Source organism: Arvicanthis niloticus, chromosome 7 (assembly GCF_011762505.2).
Source record: "Arvicanthis niloticus isolate mArvNil1 chromosome 7, mArvNil1.pat.X, whole genome shotgun sequence".
In the NCBI taxonomy this organism is placed as follows: Eukaryota; Metazoa; Chordata; class Mammalia; order Rodentia; family Muridae; genus Arvicanthis; species Arvicanthis niloticus.
Window position 1 is genome coordinate 51,538,836 of NC_047664.1, and position 21,742 is coordinate 51,560,577.

Below are 21,742 nucleotides of genomic sequence, written 5' to 3' on the forward strand. Positions count from 1 at the left end.
CTGTTGTATTAGGAAACATGAATGAATTAGCTGAAGTGCAAAGAGAAAGCACCACTTTCTTATATTTTAATATTAATTTATAGGTCCTGTGGATGTTACTATTCAAGCCAAGTGTAATCCCTGTTTATCAAATCCGTGTAAAAATGATGGCACCTGTAACAATGATCCAGTTGATTTTTATCGATGTACCTGTCCATATGGTTTCAAGGTAAGTAGAAACCACAGTGGGATGACATTACTTCCTATGATATTTCTTCATTCAACAGTTGTATGTTCTTTCTCTGCAGGCTGAGAGCTAGCTTGTTTTATTTGTACTAACATTAACATGGGCATTTCTTCTCCAGGGCCAGGACTGTGATGTCCCCATTCATGCCTGTATCAGTAATCCATGTAAACATGGAGGAACTTGCCACTTAAAAGAAGGAGAGAATGACGGATTCTGGTAAGTAATCTGGCTGTGATGTTCTTGGTCTGCAGTACCATAACAAGATTAACTAAACAAATGGGCATGATCCTTTTTCAAATAAGAAGCTATTATTTCAATAATATTAGTGTAGAGACTACATGTACTGATTGGTCCATGAAAGAGACAGCATAATATGAAAAATTATCAAAGACAATACAGGGAACGCAGTTCATAGAAGTACAAAGCTTTAAAAGCTTGGAAGAATGCATATCATGATAAATCAAGTCAGATTATGACAACACAAGATATCGACTCTTCAGGCACATTACTACCAGCTAATCCACTTATACAGATTATACATTTATTTTTGGATTTGATTTTGCTTTTATGAAGAGTGTATGGCTAAAAAGATGCAGTTCCCACTGGAACAAAATATTGATGACTTATTTCCAGGACACAATATAAATCGATAAATATGTCATGTATTTGTAAGCTATAATTATTGAATCATATGGTATAGTGGTTTCAGATATAGTTCAGGAATTATAAAATATGCTATTTTGCCACTTTTTTGTTATTTTTATTCTCACGTATATTACATCCCAGTCAGTTTCTCCTCCACTTCCCACAGATCCACCTTCTCTCTACCTCCCCTCAGAAAGCAGAAGCCCTCCCAGGGACATCAACCAAACATGATGTATCAAGCTACAATAAGACTAAGCACATAGCATCACATCAAGACTCGACAGCGCAACCCAATATGAGGAAAAGGGACCCACAATTAGGCCAAAGGGTCAGCAACAGCCCCTGCTCACACTATTAGGATTCTCACAAGAACACCAAACTACTCAGCCATAACATTTATTTAGAGGACATATTCAGACCCATACAGAGTTCCCCATGAAACCCAGTCCATTGGTTCTGTGGGTTCTGTGGGTTGTGTTCTCAAAATAAATTCTTTATTAATCACACTGATAATTTTACATAAGAACAATAATCTACTGCTGAACCTTGTTAGAAAACTTACTTTTAGAAGAAATATGCATTATTTCTTTTATAAAATTGTCTCTAATTTATGTCTCCCTCGCTCAATTATTTTTATATCCACTCTAATGAAATATACAGTGCATTTCCAATGAAAATTGTATTTATTGAGACAAATAAAACGTTCACTTTTTATTATTTAAAGCTTATTCTTAGGGTAATCAAAAATGCACCTGGAATGCTCTCTGAGACCAACATCTCTTGTTTTTATCCCATCCCTATCAACCCCAACTCCTCCCAACAAGTCCCTCTCCCAGATTCCTGTCTGTTTGATACAGAAAATGTTTGTATTATATAGCTGCAAAAAATAAACTTGACATTTATTTATTCTTATGAACTATCAAGTACATCATACATAGAATAGTGGATGATACAATTTTAAAAGTCAGAATCTTACTTTTATATTTAAGTGTGTGTGTGTGTGTGTGTGTGTGTGTGTACACACACATCTGAGGCAGTTGTATCACAAGGGCAGAAGTGTTGGATTTTCTCCTAGTTGGAGTTATATGTGCTTGTGAACTGCCTGATGTAGGCACTGGAAGTAAAGTCTGAGTCATCTCTAAGAGCAGTATGTGCTCTGAACCACTGAAGACAAGATCTGCGAGAAATTTGATCAAATAAAATCCTAGCATGAATTGGAGAGAGGCTCATGAAGCCCGCCTGTAGCTGAAGTGCTATTGGCAATTGGTGGCTGCTCATAGAGCAAGAGGCAGTTCCCTCCAGGTTGTAGCCCTGGAGAGGCTACCCACATTTCAGTAGGTAGCCCTACAACACCCATGCACATGTAGATGACACTAAGTGGGTTCTGTGGGTTAAACTATGAAGCTGTTAGGAAAAAGTAATGGGTTATAATGGAGGTATTTAATGGAAGGCAGAGTGAACAGATTCAATCAAAGCATGCTATATCCGTGTGTGAAATTCTCAGACAATAAACAATTAAAAATCAGAACCAATCTTCAGTTATCTAAAAAAGTGAGAATTTACCCAACATAAGAATAGCATATCTAGGAGAAGTAAAGGAAATCTTGCTTGTCCTATTACTTTAAATGTGTTGGGATTAATTGACTTTTAAGACCCTGGTGACTTTTGCCGTCTCGTAGCCCTCATAAAATTTTCTTCTGAAATATTCTCTGGTTTGTTAGCTAGTACCTTAAATTGCTGCTTACAGTACATAATTTTGAAGCACTTACAAAACAAATTCATGTAAGATTAAACGTTTTATAATTGTTGTCTCTATTTATTTTCTTTAAAAATATTTAGACCACAATGTTTTGAAATGCACCCAGAACAGTTTCTTTCCTTTCTTTCCCTGATATTCAGGTGCACTTGTGCTGATGGGTTTGAAGGAGAAAACTGTGAAGTCAATATTGATGATTGTGAAGATAATGATTGTGAAAATAATTCTACGTGCGTTGATGGAATTAACAACTACACATGTCTTTGCCCACCGGAATACACAGGTATGAAAGGGAGGAAATGTGTCATCAATCTGTGTATCAATTTGACATTATGTTTATTTACCAAGCCATTCTTTCTCACTAACTGGGAGATAATTGTAACAACAAAAATACATATGGATTGTTTCAGCCCAGCAAATAAAATATGCAGCATACTTGGTTCAATGCACCTTTCTTAGAAGGTCATGATCTGTAGAATAACAGAGGATTCAGACTACTTTCCCTCTTCAGACTTTGCCAACGGATATTTGTGCATTTCTTTACATAAACAAAACACAATTCAGCATCTGAGGTTCATGATGTCCATACTTTTTGTAGTAGTGAAAGTTTGCCTAAAGGAAGCTCTGTCCTTCAGTTGGTGCTCCATCAGGAAGATGAGCATTTTGGAAAGTCTTATGAGACTATTCCTTTTTTACCAATGTTTATCTCTGGATTATAAACCTGATCAGACTACACAAAATGATAACCTTTTTTTCTTACTTTAGATCAATTGTCTGTAAAGTCAGCATCAAGTTTCTGCCTCGTCTATTTTGATAGAATAGCTTTTCGATTGGTTTGTATGGCTATGCATAAGAAGTGTCATGTCAGCTTTCATTCTAACAAAGCATGCGAAGACAGGGAAAGGAGAATAGTACTGGGGTGCATCTAAAGGTTAACACACAACTAGATTCTGTCATTGTTTCTGAAGCTGCAATTTGCATTCTACTTGGCATTTTCATTTGATATATTTATTTTCATATAATAGAACATATTTAATAATTGAAGATAATGAAATAATTACATAGTGAAATAATTACATAGTTACCTATGATTAATATTTTTAAACATAAAATGCAACATTATCTATACAATCAACTTTCCAAGAATTCTGAAGGAATAATTTTTGAAGGTTGTTATGCAAGATACAAACTTTTGCATTACACTAAATGTCTGTCTTCACGGGAAAGTATTTTTGTTATGGGAAAAGTGCACAATAGGGTAATGAGGTTCAGTTTTGACAATCTAGACATGTTTAGATGTTTCTAAAGTTGCCTTTTCTGTGGAGTTTTACAAGTGAAGCACTAGATATAGACACATTGATGAATAGTTGGTTAAGTAGGTAAGTAAACAGATGATAGGTGCATAGATGATTGACAGATTTACAGAAATATAAAAATAGAAAATTAGATGTATAAATTCATACATACATAGCTATCATGCTAAAAGTCAGAATCTAATCATTTACTGTTTTTGCATTAACAAAATATAGCAAGTGTATTTGAACACACCTTTGCCAGACAGAATTTTGTTGTTACACAGGTTTACCGATCTCTGTAAGTGTATCACAAATCAGATATCTTCCACTAGCTTATGGCCATAGAGTTAAATCGCTTATACAAACAAAGCCTGAGAATCTAAGCTCTATTGGACCAGATATTTACATGCCCATAAGAAGTTTAGTGTTTAAGAATGTTCCTCAGTCGTCCCTAGGATAGAGACGCTTTCTATCTTCATCGTTGTTCAGGTGACAGAAAAGGCTGAAGAACCCACTTATGTTTGAGACTTTGGTAAACCACTTTATTTGAGTCTACCAGAGAAGTTGAAGTCCCAAGCACTGTAAGACTATTAAAGCTCTCTATGTTGTACTGAGTACAGAAACCAGAAGTTTATATATTCTTCCTGGTTTGACCAAGGCAAGAGATCACATGTATGTTAATCTCCTTGTATTTCTTTCTATGATAATTTGCATAAAGTCACAACACATCCAACTGAATTTGGAGCATGTCCTGCTTCACTGGCTTTGGATTTTCTACCTTTTATTCTGATGAGTCATAACAATTTTTGACTGTTTCTCTTACCTGCTCCACTTCAGTTCCCAAGCTCTGTGTGCCCTCTTACAGAGTTCAGTTCCATGTTCCCTCCTCTGAGAGTGGGATGCAATCTGCCTTTTCCAACTATGTCAGGTTTCATTCTTTTCACTATAAGAATTCAAAATTTAACCAAGCCCATTGTTTGACAAAATGTGGCGTCCATAGAAGTTGTCATGAAGGACCCTACCATGACTCTGTCATAAATGAGCCTACACACCATTACTGTTTTACTTGTAGCTATTACAATGTTGCTTTGCCTTAATTTGGGCAAAGGATCAAGACAAATATTGACCTGGAGACTGTGTAAGGAATACAGCTGAGAGATACTACCTTCATTACATGGACTGAGTCCCCTGGGTCAAAAAGGATTTGACAACTTGGCAATAGAGAAGATACGTAAATGGGATGAATTCATAAATCATCCCTTAACTGTAGTTTCATGCACATCTGAAGTGAGTGCAGTTACACAATGTCAAACAATCGTCTCCAGATTCTAAGATTGGAGGCATATAGGTGACCTTTGCTTACAGGGAAGCATAAGTCTGATTCTAGAATTCTGTGTTCTTTTAAATCCATGTCTGCAGTTACAGAGGAATTTCCTTACAATGCGACTTTGTTGTTTCATATTTAACATGGAATCTTATTAATGAGCATGAGTTCAGAGAACAGGAACCCAGCAAAACTCAAAGAATATAATAAGGTTGCCATTGTTTTTAAAATCATCTAAGCTATCAGTTGCTCTTTTTTCCTTTTGATTTTTTTTTTATCCTGTCCCTCAAATGCTTACAATGAGAACGTGAATTCTGTTTTATAGCAGCAAATAAAGCTTCACTAGGATAACTTGTAAATAAATCATCATGGTAAAAATGCTCGCATTTAGCATCTATGTGGAGATGTACAGTTGTCAGTGGAGAAAATTCAGAGACCTGAAGAGAATCTGACAAGGAAATCAGCCCATAACAAGCAGCCTATAAATCTGAGCTAGAAATATTTTAAATGGGATGAATGCTTGAAACATTTAGAAATATATAGAGACATAGTTAAACCCTGAGCAACGAAACATCACAATGATGTATTCCCTGCCCTTTTCTTTTTATAAAAGATAAAAAAGGACTGATAACATAACTGTATAGATCAATAGTGTTTTTCTGTTATCTAAACTTTACTAAATACACACACACACTTGAATAGTCAGATATATTATTCTTTACATATTAGTATTCTCTACATATTAGGTCTACGTCTATCCAAGCTGGGAGATATTTCTTTGCTAGTATTATTCAGGAAAGGTTAAAGTTTTAAAATTTAGTTGCCTGACATTCTATATTAAAGTCAGTATTTGAAGTATGGGAAAATAAGAATTTAGTGATATTAATTTTTTTAAGTAACTATATTTTTAAGTTAGTTTCAGAGATTTGGGGACTTGGTTTGTTTAATTTCTCTTATTAATGTATAGTTTTCATAAAAACATTTCTGATAGCAAAATTTTCAAAGAATTCCTTAAAAATATATAAGCTGAAAATTAAGAATATGGCATGCCTACATTATTGAAACCATGTAAATATTTTCTTATAGAGTGTGAGATGTAGAGCTGATCTGGAAAAAATAGCTTTGCAATAGTAATTATTGGGTTGGGTTATGTTTGTCTTCAATAACTCAACCCTCTCAGGGCCACATAGAAGTATGAATGCTTTCAAGCTTTCCTATTAAAATAATTATTCAGCATAGTGGCAGTGTCCATAGTAACTAGGTTTGTATATTCTCAGAGTCTATCTTATGAAAAATATGAAGAACTCATTAACTTTCCCATTTTGTCTCTGGGCCCCTATACAAACGTTCCCTCTGCACCTACTACGATAAAGCAGCAAGTGTCACTCACCGTTTAGATGCCAATCTCTAGCTGCTGGGATGGACTTTACTTTTGCTCTATTCTTCTGTGTGTTTGTGTGTTTAGCCAGCTGTAGGTAAGAAGTCTCTGCCTGGCTTCAGTTTGCTCTCTCACACTGGCTTCTCTGTTGTTAATGCTGCGCGTTGGCTTCTGTGTGCTACCCTTACATTGCAATGTAAAAAGTCTTTTGTCTCTTCTGTCTTTGTCGCTGCCAGCTGCTAATCTGAATGAGGTGGAAAAAGGTTAGTTGCTCTTTTTAAGTCTATTATGCTTTTCACTTTAGTTCTCCTTTGTCTTTTAAAGCTACTAGATTTTGCCGGGTGTGCTGGGTAAAGATGTTGACAAGAGATGAAGTCAGTGAGTGCTGTGTCAAATCATTCATATAGATCCTTAATATATGTATAGCTGCATGAAACACTATAAAATGGTTCACTGAAATTCACCTGATCAATTTATAGAAGGCTGTGGTAGAGCTCTGACTGAGTAAAGTATATGTCTAAATTTAAAAACTTATATTTTCTTTTTCCTACTCATCCATATGCTTTTACATTTTTAAAGATATCGTGAAAATATATTATTTATATAATGAAAACTCTAGATTCTTAATACAGCCTATATACTATACTTAGTAAAAGCATTGAAAGTACTGAAGTGATTTTTCAAAAGTTTAAGTCCATATATTTACTACTATGTCCATTAAAAATACCTGAAAATATATATAGTAATTGAAACACTTTATAGCATATGAATGGGGTTGCATCTCAATGATAAGTGACTTACCTAGCATGTATAAGACCCTGTTTCCAATCCTAGCACTGCAGAAATAGTATAGGTAAAAAATAGATTTTATATATATATATATATATATATATATATATATATATATATATATATATATATATAATATACATGTAAACAATGTGCTGATAATTTGTGTTTCTTTGACTTGTATATACATAAACAATGTATTATATATGAAATGACTTACCACATAAATATTAGAAAGCCCAAGAGATTTATTTGTACAGTGAAACTATCAAATTGGTATAACTGAATCTATGGAGTTCTAGGCAGTTTTCTTAAAGCATTAGAAAGCTTGGTGCCTAGTCACTAACATCACTGACATCCACTGGGCTCCCAAATACATTGAGAGCCCAGAAGGGGCACACAGTGGTTAGAGCAGTAGCCATGTTGAAAGCGATTCTTAGAATCTTCATGGACATGCCTCTTGAAGTCTAAGAGTTAACCCTGAGTCATTGGGTTTCTAAAAGACTTTAGGTCCTGAGTACAGGGACCAACAGAGTGTGCTAGTCTTGATGAATCTTAGTATTTAAGAAACACTTGCAGGATTATAAGGATGATAGAGGGGTATATAGACTATCTCCTTCTCGTCTGTTACTGAGCAATTTTTTTCTGTTGCTGTGTTCAGGTGACATGCTGTGTTTGCTCACCTAGTCATATAGTGTAAAGAGTGAATTTGGAAAACATGTAAAACAACACTTTGATCTTTTAGACTGAAAATATGGCTTTCTATGCTGTCTGTAAATGTATCTAGTGTGTGCTTGGTTTACTATCCTTTTTCCATTTTATAAGTACAAAAACAATGGGTGATCTGCCTAAGCCAACTGTATCTTCAGATCACAGCAGAAATTATTCCGCCATGAGAACGTATACTTAATTAGTGATGTGTATACATTCTTAGAAACAAGCTTATGTTCACTTATGTTTATAAGTGTATAGTTGTATTACTGCAAAGAATTAGCTGTTGACCTGACTCTCTTTAAAAGCAAACCTTTGCTGTTGGCTGAAATGGCAGTGATATTATAAGTCTATGGATACAGACAGTAACTGCTGAGGAATAACATTATAAATCAATGATTCTATATGACTCGATGTATGCTTACTCAAGAATGTACACCTTGAAGTATAGTGTTTACCAGAACCTACAAAATCCAGTATAACCTTCATATCTCTTGCTATAACCAGTCCTACTTGAACCTACCCCCAGTTTTGGCTACTTCCCATATCACACAGTATTGCTAATTGTTTATTCAGAACAAGCTTTCTTTACTGTTCTATCTGATTGCTAGATGCAGTCATCCTTGTGGACCTTTGAAAACAACAATGAAAAGAGCCTATAGGAAAATATTTAGATAGTAAATTTTTATACTTCTGGAATATTATGGAGCAGCCTGATGAGACAGGTTTTACATTATTTGTGTTATCTGATGCCACTTTTTTCAGGCTGAAGAATGGAAATTTGGTAGATAGCTCTGCCTGAGAAATGTGTGCATGAAATAGATCTTTCCATGTTTTCACTAAGTTTATTTTACTTTTAAGTTTTGTCTTAGTCGGGATTTCTATTCCTGCACAAAACATGACCAAGAAGCAAGTTGGGAAGGAAAGGGTTTATTCAGCTTACATTTCCACATTGTTGTTCATCACCAAAGACAGTCAGGACTGGAACTCAAGCAGGTCAGGAAGCAAAAACTGATACAGAGGCCATAGAGGGATGTTACTTACTGGCTTGCTTCTCCTGCCTTGCTCAGCTTGCTTTCTTATAGAACCCAAGACTACCAGCCCAGGGATGTCACCACCCACAATGGGCTGGGCGCTCCCCCCCTCTTGATCACTAGTTGAGAAAATCCCTTATATCTGGTTCTCATGGAAACATTTCCTCAAGGGAGGCTCCTTTCTCTATGATAACTCCAGCTTGTGTCAAGTTGACATACAAAACCAGCCAGTACAAGTTTTTATTTTTATTGCTTCTTGTAAATAGAAAGATTGTACGTAGGGATAAGTGGTCATTTCTCTTAGCTCTTGCATAATGACCCCTGTACAGTGACATATTAAATGTGTTCGACAAGGACATACTGAAAACTGAAGAACTCTTGGCAGTAATTTTAGGCTTTCTGCATCATTTTCAATATTTGTGATCTCGTCATAACAACAGGGAGGCCTACTGTTACTTTCATATTGAAGTGTATGAGGTCTGCATTTCAAAGTCAGTATTGCTGTGGGCATAGCTGAGGGCTTCCAATAAGGAAAGCTAACATTGTAGCTTTACCCACTTTAACTGGAGAAAGAAAGTACTTTGGCAATCTTGCAAAGTCATGTGGTTTCTATTCATCTTCCAACCTTTCAGGGCTTTCTTAAATGTATTTGAATCCCAGAAAACATTTTAGAGAAACTATTTGCTCTCATTTGTTCACAGTGACCACTGAGTCCAAAACAACACTTTAACTTAACCAGTCTTATTCCATCTCAATTGGATTTATTTACTTTGAAAACAGAGTCTAATTTCTTTTGTGGACTTTTAATAACTATTAAAATTGGCTAAATTCTTTAGCCATAGAAATCTTTCAAGGAAGTACGTCCTCTCTAGATTTGTTTATTTGGAGAGGTAAGTTTTTCCATCTAAAAGTGCCTAAGATGTTTGCTGAGAAAATATCTACATCCAGACACTGCTAAATATTAAAAGTGATATAAAACCCACCAAGCACTTCCATGTTCACTCAGCCAACACTAGCTATGTTCTCAACTGCAGGTTCAAATCAGGTCATAGACATGGCTGGGGCAAAGCCATTGCTGCACATGTCTCAAGTGCATTCACAGATAAACACAGAGATGTCGTTGGGGTAGACTTTGTCAGGATGAACCCTGATCACCCTGTGCAGCAATCAAATATGATTGAGCAGCCACTGATACTTTCATTTAGAAAGCAAAAATTCAGAAACAATTTTTTTGTGTCTTTCATCCTATAAAACATCTAGAAACCTGCCTACCTTGTAATTCTCTGGAACCTTTCTATGCTGAACTGTGATTCACTTTATTTCACAGGGTTTGCCTTTAGCACAACCCACATTATGCACAAACCACATTTGATGCACATTTCACAGGACAGCTGTCATTAACTCATGTATCTTCAAGATGCCACAGCCCTCTCCACTGCTTCCTTATACACCTCTATTAACAACTGAACTTCATTGACTTTAGAAAATGAGGGCCATCTGGATAGTTCAGTCATATTTAAAAGTCAATTAGTTATTTCTAACTTAGAATACAAGTTTCCAAATGGTGGGTTCCCCCCCCCAAAAAAAAAAAAAACCAGTAGATTGTTAAAAGAATCCTTAGGAACTTGGTGTTCATAAATCATCCCTCACTTACTGACAGAAGTTAGATCATTCATTGCTCTTATCACTGGTAAGCATGCTAAATATTTACATGGGAGACTCGATATTTATTTGACTTTGCTAATATACTCTGATGCCTAAAACTGTAGTTTTTCATGCAGTATGTGACACAGGCCTGCCTTACATCAACAAGTAAGGAGAAAACATAAGTACAATCTGTCCTTCATATCAACAGACTGCTTATCTGAACACTCAACCAAGCATGGATCAGGAATATACAAGGAAGCGTATCTCTGGGCTACGTTCACATGCACTTTTTTCTTGTTCATGTCCTCCACAGCATGACAACCATTTGCCTTTACACAGTGTTATGGAGATTGCATAATCAAGAGCTGGTTTAAAGTGTGTGCGACGAAGAGCTGGATAAATGGCTCAGTGATTAAAAAGCCCCAACTGCACTTGCTGAGGATCTGGGTTCAGTTCACATCGCCCACATCATCTGGCCCACAATCACCTGAACTGAAGCTCTAAGAAATTCACAAACCACACACACACACACACACACCACACACATACACACACTTTCAAAATAATAAAATAAAACTTTACAGTTTGCCAGGAGATATGCCTTGGTTATAAGCAAGCACTAGTTCATTTTACATACTGAAAATAAACAGTAGCTGCTGGGACATCACTCAGGGTCCTAAGGTTGACTGTGCTTATTTCTCGTGAGAACAGATGGGACCCCTACAACATATCTGAGATTCTGTGTTTACTTTTAAAATTCGGCAAAGAGAAACAACCAGATCTGTTTGTCTTAACTGTTCTCAAACATACCATTTGTGGGCTAACATATACAGTCCCTCTGTTACTGGACCCATCTTGATTTTCTACAATCTTAATCATTTTTTGCAAAATGAATTGTAAAAATGACTGACCTAGGATTATGTTCAAGGCAGGTTTGACTCAAAACACGGTCTCCAGCTGTTTTTTTCTCTTGCTCCTTTAGGTCACCTGTGCCTTCTATACCTTCATTAACATTTAATATATATTTTCTCACAAGCAACAAGCAAGCCAGTGCTAACCTTTCACATTGTTTTTTATCCACTGAGTACATGATTGATGAGAATGGAGATTTCCAAAATGTACATAAAAGAACCCCTTGCCCTTGCATGGTATATTTTAAAGAATAAAATTCTGTGCAGTTTATCAGGTTATTTACATATTTCAACACCTTCTTTTGCTGATCTAATGCATATATAATAAAAATAGTGCAATCTATCTAGGCTTTTCTTACACAAAATTGAATGCACAAATTCTCAAAGAATGATGTGTTTTACTTTACAAGTATGCACCCTGGAGATTCACTCAAGAATTCAACCACATTTCCTCCCTTGTTACAACTGTACTTACCATTGTCATAACTGATTAAGTTTAACACTAGAATTCCAATTTAGTTATTTAGATTGCTGCTCTGTAGTCCATCTCCCTCATATCAATATTAATGATATCAAAATAACTACTTTGATTAGATTTAAGAATAGCCTGCATTGTCAACCCCTCATCCTTCCTCATGCATATATGCATCCACAATTTTCAGAATATATTCCCAGATCACATATTTGTAAGCAAAAGGAGAGATAAATCTAGGTGAGCTAGCAGATGTTAGTCACGGTAGGACTAATAGACTTTTTGTTCCCTTTGTGCTAGACATTCCTAACTGGAATTCAAACTCTGGGCTATTAGAAAATTTGGATAGTCTCTCATTCAGTTACTAATTACTCTTCTGTATTGCTCCATTTTGTGTAAAATAAATTAATAAACAGTGAATTTGAGTTAGACATTTCTAGAAATACTGATTCTGGTACAAAATGACAATTTTATTACATTTTCTGGATAGAATATAGTCTCTTGGCTTCATCATAGTTTTTAAAATGTTTCTTTCCTTTCCTTTCCTTTTGCTAATATAACTAAATTAGATGTGCCCATTGCTGACTCTATAGCCTTGTGTGGAACCCTGGTGTCCTTGGCTCACTTATGATCTCACTCAGCTTCCCTCTCTATCCTCCTACCAGGATCCTCCTACATTTTCCCAACAGTCAGATGACATCTTTAAGTCTCTCTCATTTAGAATCCCAGTCTGTTCTTGCCCACAGCATTCTTCTTTGAGAGTACCAAGAACCTTTCTTGTTTAGATTCAAGCCAGAGGCATTGTTAAATGTGGTTGTGGTATAATGCATTAATGTGTTTTCTTTAACCCTCTCCCTCATGGACAAATTCCACAGGAAGAGGAGCAACTTTTCATGCGGTCATCATTATACCCCAAGCATGTTCATGAGGTCCCATACATAGTTGGCACTAAAACTGTGGTGTGACAGAGATAAGTACAGTCCTCAGCCCTCATCAAGCAAAGGTCTTTTTGCAACAGATGGAGACCATTACAGAAAAATCACAACCAATCTAAATTTGGAGTTGTGAAGCGCAGTCCTAATGAATGCATCTACAGAACATACCCACATGTAATGCTCAGAATGTAGAAGGGGGACAGAAAGTGCATAAAAGCAAAGGATCGGGGAGTCTGAGGTGAGACTGTGGTCCTACTAATTTCAGAGACTTAACTCATTAAGTCTCACCACCATGACTACCTCGACATGAGAAGAGCAAGGACAATAGCAAAATACACTCCAAAGTGAGTGTGGAAAAAGCCCAGGAGACCCGACCCAACCATAATCAAAGTACTGCAAAAAAACAAGGAATGCTAACATCAGGAGAAATAGTCTTCCCCAAGGAAAAGAACACCAGTTGGTTTTCCAATACCAAGTGGTCAGCCTTAAATACAACTATCCAAATAACATTACACAGACTGGTAGTATAGTTAGAAATAAATAAATATCAATTTATGCTTATATAAACAAACAATTGAAAAAGAAACAATCAACCAAAAGGGAAAAGAGAATTATATGGCAGAGTTTGGAAAGAAAAAGACAAAGAGAAAAATGGTGTGATTGTATTGTAATCTCAAAAAAAGGAAAAAAACCCATAATTTTCTAAAATAGAAGAGGGAGGAAGATGGTCAGGTTAAATGTCTTAGCACCTCTGTTTTGAGACCTACAGGTCTTTAGAGAAACCTAAAGGCAAAAGTCTTTCTGTGCAAAGAGAAAAACTGATAGGAAATTCTTGTTAGTCTGGAAGCAAAGCTAGAGTTTCTATAAAAGGTAAAGTCATTAAGGTAAATATTAATTTAAGTAAAAGACTGATTAATAAAAATGTGGTGAGAAAAAAATGTGGTGAGAGTTAAAAGTTAAGAATTATTACCAAAAAAAAAAAAAACCTGGAAGAATATGATATAAATATTAAAGACTACTTTAGTAGATTCCAGTAAGAAATGTGAATAAAAAGATATGACACAAGGAGAGAATTGAGGACGATAAACAGAAGTTCCCCAGTGTGTTTTAAAAAGCAATAGTAATATCAGTTAAACACGTAATATCTAAAATAAAGCAGGAGTCAAGGTTCGCTCAAGGTACTGTTTCCCATGGGAGCCCTCAGTGTGTATGGAGGCTTCTGTGTCTTCCTTGTTTATTGGGACAGCGGGCCTCTGTGCTCATGGTGACATTTTTGTTTTCCACTGAATGTCATAATGTTGTATTGTGCTGCTCAGTGTAGTGCTCTCTGTTACCTTCCTATCTACATCATCCATCTCTTCCGAGGAATTTTTCTTTTACAAAAAGGCTATTTTAGAGACACAGTTAAACTTTAAATCTTCAATTCTAAAACGCCCTTTATCAATGAAGAACAGAGAGGCCCAGAGCCATAAAACTAGTTCATTTCAAACAGACAATTCTTTGATATTGCTTATAGTTGCAAAAGACTCTTCAAGGAATAACACCACACAAAACACACACACACACACACACACACACTTTATTTCACCAATGAGAATAGATTCCTCACAGAATCTCTTCATGTGGGGTCATTCTTCACTCCAAATCGGGCATTATAAACTCTGATGATCCAACTTTACTGTTCTGCCTAGGACATGACTGTCACATTTTTTTATAAAAGCTAAGGCACCCATGAAAGTATTCTGGAGTAGTAGTCAGTAATTATCTTGAAACAGCAAATGTAAATTAGGACTGTCCTGAGCAGGCTAGGATGACTGGTCATATTACCATCAAAATATGCAGGAAAAAATATCTGCACTGAGGTTTAGTAACTAATGGTTTGTAGTAATTTCTCAAGAGTGAGACTTTGTAGCATCTCACTCTCTTGGGTGTCATTCTTCCCATGCTTCCTCACACCTCATACATAATGATATAGGATTTGTTTATTTCTAACCCATTTTTAAACCAATCAGACATACAGAAAAAATGTGTTCAAACAGGTAGGCATGAATTCATAATAAAAATAATAATAATACATCCATTTAAATTGTGTAGTACGTGGTATAATGTCTTTGGAACGTTCTGGCATGGACAAATATTGTTCTTGGACCATTTTAGGTCTACATACAATGGATCATCAATTACTCTTTGTTCTGCTAAGTAACCTCCACAGCATTAGCTATCATGGTTCACTGTTTCCTCATCAATATGCAAATGCAACACAGTCTGTGAACCTCTTCTCTCAAAAACTGTTAAAGGCTGGTACATTGGGAAAATTAATTTGCTCATCTAATCAAAAGTAGGATTGCAAATACCATGAAACCTCTATGTCCCTTGCTATTGCTTTTACCTTTGGGACTTTTAAGAGCTCAAAGTAAAAAGCAATTAAGAGTTCCTGAGATTCACAAAGGCAAAGATTGAATGCATTCTGTGTCTTGAGAGTTCAATGGGTACAGCCACAAACCCATCACTCTAGCATATTTCCCTAAGCCAATCAAATGAACTGACATATTTTCTTATGCCAAGTTAATTACATAAAGACCTGCTGATTGGTCAGTATAACCCAAACTGTATAAAATAGAATTAAGAATATGCTTCCCTTGTTTTTCCTGTCATCTCGAAAATGATGCTCTCAAAAGAGGGCGGTCATTGAGGTTACCTCAATCTTGTGGCCATTAAAAAATGAAACTCAACTTTTTCATTTTCCGTTGTTTTCCTTCTGAGAATAATTTGGATGCACATACTTAAAAACTTAGTAAGACACCTTTCTCATTTCATAAGTGCTGCGTAATATTTCAATAATAAGCCCGGAGTCTCTGCTTTCATAACAGCTGGAATACTTGCTCCTGTTCTTCCTAGAAACAGGGTGCTGTTATTCCTACACAGTTCCCAGATTTAATGTGCATGTTTAGTAAAGCACCTGTCAAGGAAACGTTTATTTCCCATCACAAACTCAGCTCCCAGGACTCACACCACAGTACGCCATTTGCACTTTAAAAGGTTCTCTTCTCCCAAACAGAGCAGAATTAAACACAATTAGGAAATTAAGAAAATAGCCCAATGAGAGCATTTATTTTAATGTTCCATCTGGGAAATTTTAAACTACAAACATCAGAACCTAGCTACGTTATTAGTCATGACTTAGTTATTACATGCAAAATTAAGAAGAAAGTATACAAGGATTAAAAACTAGCCTAACTTGAATATAGTGAGACAAGCTGGACTCTTGCCTTGACTGTTGCTTGCTCAAGCAGATGAGATTTGTGTTAGCACCTTATACATCAGTCTAGGAAGAGGCAAGTTCAAACATACCAAGATTCATGCCCAGTCTGACCATGTAGTGAAGGAATGAGTGTAAGGGTAATAATAATAATAATAATAATAATAATAATAATAATAATAATAATAAATGTGGAATGGCTAGTAAGTATTCATTGGTCTTTTTAGTGACACATAGAGAGAAACAAAATGTTTTTCACATAGATTTATAAAACATTAGAGAATATGAAGATTATTTTTCCAAACATAAAACTACAGAAAAATAAGCCAAATTTAAAAAGCAAATACCAAATTATTCTATTTCAAATTACTTTGTTTATACTAAGGTCAAAATAGGTCCAAATCCCATTACCGTGTCAAGTTAGTAGTGGGCACATAGTAGGTATTAACTGGAAGTGTAGTGAGGGAGACTACAGGGATAGGGAAAAGTACATTTCTGGGTATAGATAGACCCTGGTCACTTTGAATCAGTTACTTTTGAAAGGTTTTTGGTTTGTTTGTTTGTTTTTTGGTTTGGGTTTTGGTTTTTTTTTTTTGGTCTTCCTTTGTTTTATGTGGATATATTATACTTCAGTTTAAAAATAATGTATGATTAAATGTAAAACTTAAGGAAGAATGAAAGACATTCAAAAGTCCTTTTCCAAATCCAGTAAATTCTAAAGAGTCTCACATAAACCACATATCACTTTATTTATATTTATGTATTTATATTACCTGAAGCCTTGAGCCTTTTTAGCAGTGGAGCCAGTGTTGAACTTGGGCAAGTCATCATCTGCCCCCATGCCTTGTGGGATGGGCACTATTTCGCCTTGTTTTCAACCATGGACTGTGATGCAGCCTACTGGCTTATGCCTGCCTACCCTCATTGCAGAACTAACACTACTTGCCATATTGCAGGCGAACTGTGTGAGGAAAAGCTGGACTTCTGTGCACAAGACCTGAATCCTTGCCAGCATGACTCCAAGTGCATCCTGACTCCAAAGGGATTCAAGTAAGTCCAAGGCCCATCGGGGCTCACAGTGGAGTTGGGAATTGGGTTGGGGCATTTCTTTGAGGAATGTGTCTCCTCCACCATCCCCAGTTTCACAGTTTTGCCAAAGATTAAAGGATGGATCATATGTACCCTAGTGTTTGTGACAGTTTTGCAAGCAGTTATGTGAACCGTGGACATTAATTGGCACAATAAAAGTAAATAAATAAATAAATAATAAAGAAAAAGCTTATGTTCTAGGAAGCCCTTTGTGCAATGAAAGAGCCTTTGAATTAGCTTCCTTACATGTATTTAAAGGCCAATCCAATTAAATTTCTAACATCCACCAAGTAAACGTATTTTAAAGCAGAGAAATTGGTTTTGGTGTAACTGAAAGTTGTATGGTCTAGAACAGCCAGTTGACTACGGAGGCTGAGATCCTGTGGCCAGGTTACTCTGTTCAGCCCTGGCCTGTGTGTGTGTTGTCTTTCTGGATTTACTGATAAGGACCATGATTAACCTTGTTCTTGACATCCAACACAACCCATTCACACTGCATAGAGAGCTTCCTCAAGTGAGCTAAAAGATTAATCAAAATCATTTTTTTACCCCTCACAATATTTCTGAAATATGCTAGATACCAAATTAGATGATAACTTTGTTACAACCTTGAAAAATATTAATGATCTATGAGCAGTTTTAGAGCTGGCAGTAACTTAACCGTCATCTCGCCTAGATGCTTCATTTTAAACACAAGGTAATTTTAGCCAAGAGAAGTCAGGTACCTGTGCTAAGACTGCACATTAATTTACTGGTAGAGCTGAAACTAGACTTGATATTTGAAATTATGTGGTTCATGGAAACTGTATTTCTATTAACAAGGTAGAAAGCTTGTTAAACTAGAAAGTTTATCATTTCCTCAGTTGGCTTGGAATCAACTTTAGACTGGATTCTAAGGGCTGACTAAGATATATTCAGGAGTAAAGCCATGGCTACATAAGATAACTGAAAAGGGCATTTTCTACTCTGTCAGCCAGTATTTGTGCAGCATCTATAGTCAGCAAAGTACGGGATGACAGCATGCTTCATTTCTGTGGTATTTACCACTATGTACCTCTCCGTTCTTAATTTTCTCAGTGGAGTAACCAGAGCCTCGTAGTTGGACATCTCGGAAGTTAAATTCACTCATGTCTAGGAAACATTTATGAGCAAACGGAATTTGAACTGTATATCGAAGAGTTTGTTGTTTTTTTTAAGTGCTAAGAATTCAACTCAGCCTTGCATTTGCTAGACAAAGGCCTTCACCTTCATCTGTGTCTTCAGTCGTTTCACTTTTAATTATATTTTTGAGAGGCTCTTACCAAGCTGCTTAGGCTACCCTCAAACCTGTGATTTGTTCACTTAGCCTCCTGAGTTGCTAAAGTAAAGTGGGCCCTGCAATGATTTAGATAATTAGTAAATAAATTATCACATTCAGAGTAGAGTGGTGATGTGAACTCAGTGCTGACAGAGACCACTGTCTTTTAGTGGTTATAGTGAAGTAAATAGTTACAGAATTCACTTTTCACAATATTACCAATTTGTTTTAAAATTTTCAGAACACATGTATATAGTTGTAGTATAGTGTAGCCTGACTATATTTACTATCTTACTAAGAAAAAAAAAAAAAAAAAAAAAACAGGTGTAGTTCTGAGTCCATCTTTAGTTATATTTAACTTCCAATTCTAGCCAAAAACTAAAAGTATTGTAAATTTTTTTATTTTATACACAATGCTGCATTACATTTTATTTTACCCAACTCTGCACAACAATTACTTTACCTCCCAATGGCTTTGATCTGCCCACAGTCAAGGTTGGCATGTCAAATCTACATCACTTATGTGGAGTGAACATCACCGAGTTGCAAAGAATTAACAAGGATGGTTTCCTGGGGGTACTGTATCTGATAAACAGGTTCCATGGGACTTTGTGTAATTCTAAGACACGTTATTAGTAAGACGTTATGGGAACAATGTTAAACGAGGGTAGCTTGTTTTAGACAAAGGACTGATTCTTAATTAAGTATTTTCTATTACTAGCAATTAGGGCATACTCTCTAGAGTATGCCTTGCTGCAAGCTGCAAGCTAGGTGGACTGATTTGAAGGCCCTCTGCTTTCACCAGCCAGTAATGCAAGAGCTCGTTTTAGAGCTGTATGGAGTTGAGCTGAAACAGGTTAAGTCAGAGTGAGCGTTTTTACTCCCATCTTATAAATAATTGTGCACTGTGGGAAGCATTGCTGCAGAAAGAAAATGGTCTTGAAAGCCAAACAAGAGGAAGCTGGTGGAGAAAATCTTTACTGAGAAATGTTGTTTGGACAAGTTGTAATGTTACTTCAATTTCATTTTCTTATTAGTAAGTTGGCAGAGCTGCTTTGACTTTTCATGCTTTATCATACTCTTCATAAATCTCCTGAATTGCTGAGAGATATTTTTAGAGCATGATACACCATAAGCAGTATTTTCAAGATTACATCTTTCTTAGTTAGCATTTAGAGTCCTAAACAGTGTGTGTGTGCATGTTTGTGTGTGTGCGTGTGTCAGTTTGTGTGCGTGTATGTATATTCTATTTTACATTCTATATTTCCTCCCTCACTCTTCATCAGATAGTAGAATTGAAGAGATGTAATAGGCTTTGTTGGTCATAGAAGAGGTGGGAAATTCTTATTTAAATGTCTTAAAACAAAAGAAAGACAGAATAATTGGTCATGATATAGCTGCTAGTTCTAAGGGACTTAAAAAGTAGTAGTTGGGGGGAAAAGGGCATAAAATATCTCCTAGACAGCTACTGTGGTAAGTGTATGGTTCTCTTATCTTTTACTTTGATTTCTTTTCTCAGATAAATAATTCAGAGTGTTTCAAAGCCTGTCTTTTTTTTTTTTTTTTTTTTTTTTAATGTTCAGCACTTCAGTGGCGCTGCCCACATTAACATTGATGGAAGCTCCCTTCCAGTCCCTGTCCATCTATTGGAGAATATGTATGACCACTTAGGGTCCATTTAGCTTCAGTCTTGCTGTGTACTTCTCTTTATTTTGATTTAGTATTAAAGTCAAGCAGCCTCAGTGCAAGCATGCCTCAGAATGAGCTCATTTTGTTCCTAAACCATACATGCAACATGCATGGCTCTCTTAGAAGAACTGTACCCCCATTTGTTTTAATATATCAGCTCTCCAGTGAATAACCTTATTTTGAATCTTTGGATAATACCCTTGGCACTCTGTAATGCCACATTTAATCAGGTAAATCTTTTAACTGTTTTTATTCATTTTAAATATATTTTCATAGAATACTGCAAAATTAGGAGAGAATACATATAAAAACCTTTCTAGGAAAATCAAGGGTCCTGAAAATTGAAGCCACTTTTTGATCATTCTGATATCTAAGTAAATGTTAGTGACTTTACACATAGCATTCTATTTAATATTTAATATACCTGTAGAGCCGACCTTATGTCTGTCCTGTTATAGGTTAGAGAGGGCCACTTGGATGTTATATGCCTTAGTTAAAATGCTGTTTTACAGCATGTGAAATAATCTAGACAGGAAGACAGATGAAGTGAGATGCTAATTACATTTGGAATTTTAAAAGTTGAACTTAGAAACAGAGTAGAGGGAAATGCCACAATTTAGGCGTAATGAAAGTGGAAGAATACGAGGCTCCAATCTTAAGAATTTGTAGGAAGGAGATGAGTGTGTTCTGTGACCTATTGTAGAGACAGTGACTACAGTTAACAGCACCATATATCTTCTAAGAGATAAGGTCATAATTATTCTTGCCATAAAAGTTATACACACACACACACGCACACGCACACGCACACACACACACACACACACACACACATATATATATATATATATATATATATATATATATATATATAATCAGGTAATAATAGAAAGTATGTTAGTTTTCCTGTTGCTGTGACAAAACCACTTGAGAAAAACAACTTGGAGGAAAAAGCATTTACTCTGCCCACAATCTAATGTATAGTTCATCTAATATATAGTTCATGGCTAGTGGTTAGGGTGAGCATGAAGCAACATCACGTCAACTACTGGAAAACAGAAGGCAAGGTGAATACACACATTTGTTCAATCTCCTCTCTTCATCTGTACAGTCAGGGATCCCAGGCAAGGAATGGCACCACCCACCAGAAGTGGACCTTTCTGTTTTAACCCACACAACCCTGATGATCCCTCATGAGCATGCCCAGAAGCCCATCTCCCAAGTGACCCCTGTCCAGTAGACAATACTAACCATCACAGTGAAGTGATGGATATTTAATTAATTT

General features: G+C 36.0%; 1 protein-coding gene across 10 annotated transcripts in view; it reads left to right on the forward strand.

Moving 5' to 3' along the window:
* The window catches only part of Slit2 (slit guidance ligand 2), a 311,165-nt gene that overhangs the window by 264,568 nt on the left and 24,855 nt on the right, over positions 1 to 21,742 (forward strand). For 7 of the 10 annotated variants that reach the window (XM_076938473.1, XM_076938475.1, XM_076938479.1 and 4 more), the window contains 5 exons: positions 84 to 208; positions 345 to 442; positions 2,771 to 2,910; positions 6,861 to 6,887; positions 17,339 to 17,432. In XM_076938473.1, coding sequence (XP_076794588.1) covers positions 84 to 208; positions 345 to 442; positions 2,771 to 2,910; positions 6,861 to 6,887; positions 17,339 to 17,432 — 484 coding nt within the window. The remainder of the gene's footprint in view (positions 1 to 83; positions 209 to 344; positions 443 to 2,770; positions 2,911 to 6,860; positions 6,888 to 17,338; positions 17,433 to 21,742) is intronic. The other 3 variants (XM_076938477.1, XM_034508141.2, XM_034508143.2) reach the window with 1 other exon arrangement.